This window comes from Eurytemora carolleeae, unplaced genomic scaffold (genome assembly GCF_000591075.1).
Source record: "Eurytemora carolleeae unplaced genomic scaffold, Eaff_2.0 scaffold1477, whole genome shotgun sequence".
Classification (NCBI taxonomy): domain Eukaryota; kingdom Metazoa; phylum Arthropoda; class Copepoda; order Calanoida; family Temoridae; genus Eurytemora; species Eurytemora carolleeae.
The window spans coordinates 53,601-58,421 of NW_019397369.1; the positions used below are offsets into that span (position 1 = coordinate 53,601).

General features: G+C 38.1%; 1 protein-coding gene across 1 annotated transcript; it reads right to left on the reverse strand.

Annotated features, from left to right (window-relative positions):
* Positions 1-649: 649 nt before the first annotated feature.
* LOC111713805 (uncharacterized) lies at positions 650-1,427 on the reverse strand. Its single transcript, XM_023488745.1, has 2 exons — positions 1,176-1,427; positions 650-896 (listed from the first exon to the last, which is right to left on the reverse strand). The coding sequence occupies exons 1-2, from the start codon at positions 1,401-1,403 to the stop codon at positions 753-755; spliced, it is 372 nt and encodes a 123-aa protein (XP_023344513.1). The 5' UTR covers positions 1,404-1,427; the 3' UTR covers positions 650-752.
* Between the last annotated feature and the right edge of the window lie 3,394 nt (positions 1,428-4,821).

Here is a 4,821-nt window from a genome sequence, read left to right on the forward strand (position 1 = left end):
TATGCAAAAAGATAATACTCCCAAGTTCTTGTTGTTGCATGTCAAATATGTTTAGAAAAACATGAATAGATAACTTATTCAAACTTATTCAAACTATTGGTTCCAAGCTTACATTGATAAAAAGATGAGTGCAGATAAATATATTCATTCAAGCCAGGACAGGATGTGAACCATGCAGTGTTCCGTCATTTTTTACTTAACTCTAAGAAGGGGGGGGGGACGCGAGGGCTTAAGTTATTTTGAGATTTCGCTTTAATTTTTAAAACTAAAATCTCGAAGCTTATTGATTTTAAAGAAAGTATGTTGTCAAAAGTACTTTTCTGATGTGTTTTTTTAATATGAGTAGTTCAAAAACATTCAGTAAGACCGGTGCAGGGTGCTTCGGGAAAACCAACCTAATTTACATTTTTCAAAAGCTCCCTTTAAAAAGATGTCAGCTTAAAATGCTTTATGATTGTCAAAAATGTAAAAAATAAATTAAAGTTTTCAATAGATACAGAAATTTTTAAGTTTAAAAATTTGTCCTTTACATATGTTTTCCACCAAGCTAACTGCAATTTGACTTCAAAGTTCTTTTCAATGGAGTGTGGAGGGGGGGGGGGGGCAATGAAACCCCGCCCCTTTCTCCGGGCCTAATGTAAAAAAGAAATTTTTTTCATTAAACTTTATTCTAATAAAAGATTATAAATGTGTGTTCCAATAAGATGTTTTTATTCTAATATAAGATTATAAATGTGCGTTCCAATAAGATGTTAGTTGAATTCTTGGTTTAGATATCCCAGCACTAAACCATATATTGTCTCAATGGTGTCCAAGGATAGATGAGGAGAGGATTCAACTCGTGAGGCTCGTTTTAGAACAGCATCAAGCCATAGCAAACACCACTCAACTAGTTCCTAATCATAGAAGAGTCATTTTAATTCCGAAACAAGCTCTGATTAACTAAACCTGCAATATCAACAAAATGTAATAGATGACCTTATATATTTCAAACTATGAATTATGTTTAATCAAATAATCTTAGTTTAAAATAAAGATATAGAAATTCGAATAAAATTGTGATAATCAAAAAATGATACATTTGTTTAGATCCAATGATAATTTACGGCCCGGGGGCCTCAATACAAGTTTTGTTTTTATTCTGATCGAGAATGAAGGAAGGTTGAAAGTCCTACCTCTTGGTCCATTTCTTCAACTTGATAAGAATACCGAGGTATAGAGTTTCCCCTTTCAATCGTTTTCTCAAGGAGAACAGAACTGGACCCTCGGCTCATACTGATGGAGTACTTTTCTTGTCCTTCATTCTTCTCAGAGCTTATTCGAGCTGTAAATATTTCATTTCTTAAAGAAATATCTGCGCTAACTGTGGAACCAATAAATCTAAGTTGGTCTCTCCTGGACATTTTGAAAAGAAATCATGTTCGTGGATTTTTTACTTTAAACTTGTGAATTTTCTGTGCAGTTAAAAGGGAATAAAATTATAAATATGAATTCAATTGTTTAATTGTGTATATCGACATACATACATATGGTATTTAATTTCTTTACGTGTAAATTAAGGGGGGGGGCAGGGAGTCGGACACTTTAACGATTAATGAATATACATACAAAATATATACAACATACACATATGTTATTCCTAAATTTTGTTGTATACGTATTGTATAAACAAAAATATCTCCAAGCCGCTGTCATCTCAAAATATCCGTGACCCATCAGCCCCTGCCCCACCCCTCTGTAACTTGATCTTTAAGAATTTGACCCTAGGGTCTTGAGATCCCATCTCTCCCCCTGGGAACCCATCTATAGTAAACCTAAGTCATTCTTACATTCATTCATATCCTTCATGTGCGTTGTATATACTGAGAAGGTTCTAATCATAGATTACACAGATAAGGCAAGAAGCTTTTATTTGGTGCCCTTTACGTACAATAAATACAAATAAGATTTCCATATATAATATATATATGATAATCAGCAATAAACTATACAAAATAAACAATAGAAAATGTTCTGAACTTATTTTAAGAAGATATATATATATAAAGATTGAGGATGAAATTGTACATACAAATTAACATCTAGTTACAAAAAAAATGGTTGATTTTGTTAAGGAAATTTTAACTATGTAAAAATCTGAAATTTTAATCAACAACTTCTTTTATACATAGTATAGGAATTTTCCAAAAACTTTCAGCATTAGGTTAATTGAATATTTGTACATGTCATTGTAATGTTGATTTCGTTATATAGCGTTTCAAATCTAGTACATACAGTGGTTTTGATATTTTTACATTTGAATATATTCTTTAATTCACAATTCTGAAAAGCAATATGCTTTACTGAAAGAAACCCGCGTGTTTAGTTATTTTGTTCTCAAACAGAAAAAGAAAAGAAAAAGAAAAGAAAAAGACAAAAAGTTAACTTTTCCGAATAAAAAATTTTCCAAACAAAGAAACAAAACATTTTCCGTAAAATCTAAATTCGATTAAATATATCTTTGCAACCTGTTGTCTAACTAAACTTTTTGTATTTCACACAGGCAAAGTATGAAATATTGAAAAGAAATAGGGATTGGAAAGAAATTCTTTGAGGCAAGTAATCATTTCTTTCACAACAATTTTTCAGATTCTTTCAGAGTTCATTTTTGAAGAAATCGAAGGTTGCGATGTATTGTTAAATGTGCCAAAAGCCGGCTATATTCGGGGATTATTGAGTAGGGTTGGGGGACGGGGTGAATAGATGAATTGCTCAATANCAACAGTAGGTTATAAATCTCCTTGCCTTCCAGCAGTGTTGGATATGAATCTCCCTGCCTTCCAACAGTAGGTTATAAATCTCCTTGCCTTCCAGCAGTGTTGGATATGAATCTCCCTGCCTTCCAACAGTAGGTTATAAATCTCCTTGCCTTCCAGCAGTGTTGGATATGAATCTCCCTGCCTTCCAACAGTAGGTTATAAATCTCCTTGCCTTCCAGCAGTGTTGGATATGAATCTCCCTGCCTTCCAACAGTAGGTTATAAATCTCCTTGCCTTCCAGCAGTGTTGGATATGAATCTCCCTGCCTTCCAACAGTAGGTTATAAATCTCCTTGCCTTCCAGCAGTGTTGGATATGAATCTCCCTGCCTTCCAACAGTAGGTTATAAATCTCCTTGCCTTCCAGCAGTGTTGGATATGAATCTCCCTGCCTTCCAACAGTAGGTTATAAATCTCCTTGCCTTCCAGCAGTGTTGGATATGAATCTCCCTGCCTTCCAACAGTAGGTTATAAATCTCCTTGCCTTCCAGCAGTGTTGGATATGAATCTCCCTGCCTTCCAACAGTAGGTTATAAATCTCCTTGCCTTCCAGCAGTGTTGGATATGAATCTCCCTGCCTTCCAACAGTAGGTTATAAATCTCCTTGCCTTCCAGCAGTGTTGGATATGAATCTCCCTGCCTTCCAACAGTAGGTTATAAATCTCCTTGCCTTCCAGCAGTGTTGGATATGAATCTCCCTGCCTTCCAACAGTAGGTTATAAATCTCCTTGCCTTCCAGCAGTGTTGGATATGAATCTCCCTGCCTTCCAACAGTAGGTTATAAATCTCCTTGCCTTCCAGCAGTGTTGGATATGAATCTCCCTGCCTTCCAACAGTAGGTTATAAATCTCCTTGCCTTCCAGCAGTGTTGGATATGAATCTCCCTGCCTTCCAACAGTAGGTTATAAATCTCCTTGCCTTCCAGCAGTGTTGGATATGAATCTCCCTGCCTTCCAACAGTAGGTTATAAATCTCCTTGCCTTCCAGCAGTGTTGGATATGAATCTCCCTGCCTTCCAACAGTAGGTTATAAATCTCCTTGCCTTCCAGCAGTGTTGGATATGAATCTCCCTGCCTTCCAACAGTAGGTTATAAATCTCCTTGCCTTCCAGCAGTGTTGGATATGAATCTCCCTGCCTTCCAACAGTAGGTTATAAATCTCCTTGCCTTCCAGCAGTGTGGGTTATGAATCTCCCAGCCTTCCAGCAGTATGGGTTTTAAATCCCCGCCTCCCAGCAGTATGGGATATAAATCTTCTTGCCTCCCAGCAGTATGGGATATAAATCTTCTTGCCTCCCAGCAGTATGGGATATGAATCCCCTGCCTCCAAGTAGTACGGGTTATGAATCCCCTGCCTCCCAGCAGTATGGGTTATAAATCTCCCTGCCTCCCAGCATCATGGTTTATAAATACCCTGCCTCCCAGCAGTATTGGATATGAATCTTCTTGCCTCCCAGCAGTACAGGTTATGAATCTCCCTGCCTCCCAGCAGTATGGGTTATAAATCTCCCTGCCTCCCAGCAGTATGGGTTATAAATCTTCTTGTATTCCAGCAGTACGGGTTATGAATCTCCTGCCTCCCAGAAGTATACATTGTGAATCTCCCTGCCTCCCAGCAGCATGGATAATGAACCCCCTACCTCCCAGCAGTATGAGATATGAACCCCACAGCCTCCCAGCAGTATGGGTTATGAACCCCATTGCCTCCCAGTAGTATGGGTTATGAACCCGACTGCCTCCCAGAAGTGTGGGTTATGAACCCCTAAGTCCCGCAGTATGGGTTATAAACTTCCCTGCCTCCCAGTAGTATGGGTTATGAATTTCCCTGGCTCACAGGAGTGTGGGTTATGAACCTCCCTGCCTCCCAGAGGTATGGGTTATGAATCTCCCTGCCTCCTAGTAGTATGGGCTATGAATCTCCATGCCTCCCAGTAGTATGTGCTATGAATGTCCCTACCTTCCAGTAGTATGGGTTATGAATCTCCCTGCCTTCCAGTAGTATGGGTTATGGATAACCCTGCCTCGA

Coding starts and splice junctions, on each gene's coding strand:
- LOC111713805 (XM_023488745.1), bottom strand. CDS start 1,403: ATGTCCAGGAGAGACCAACTTAGATTTATTGGTTCCACAGTTAGCGCA. Junction 897..1,175: donor TTGAAGAAATGGACCAAGAG/GTAGGACTTTCA, acceptor TTCTATGATTAG/GAACTAGTTGAGTGGTGTTT.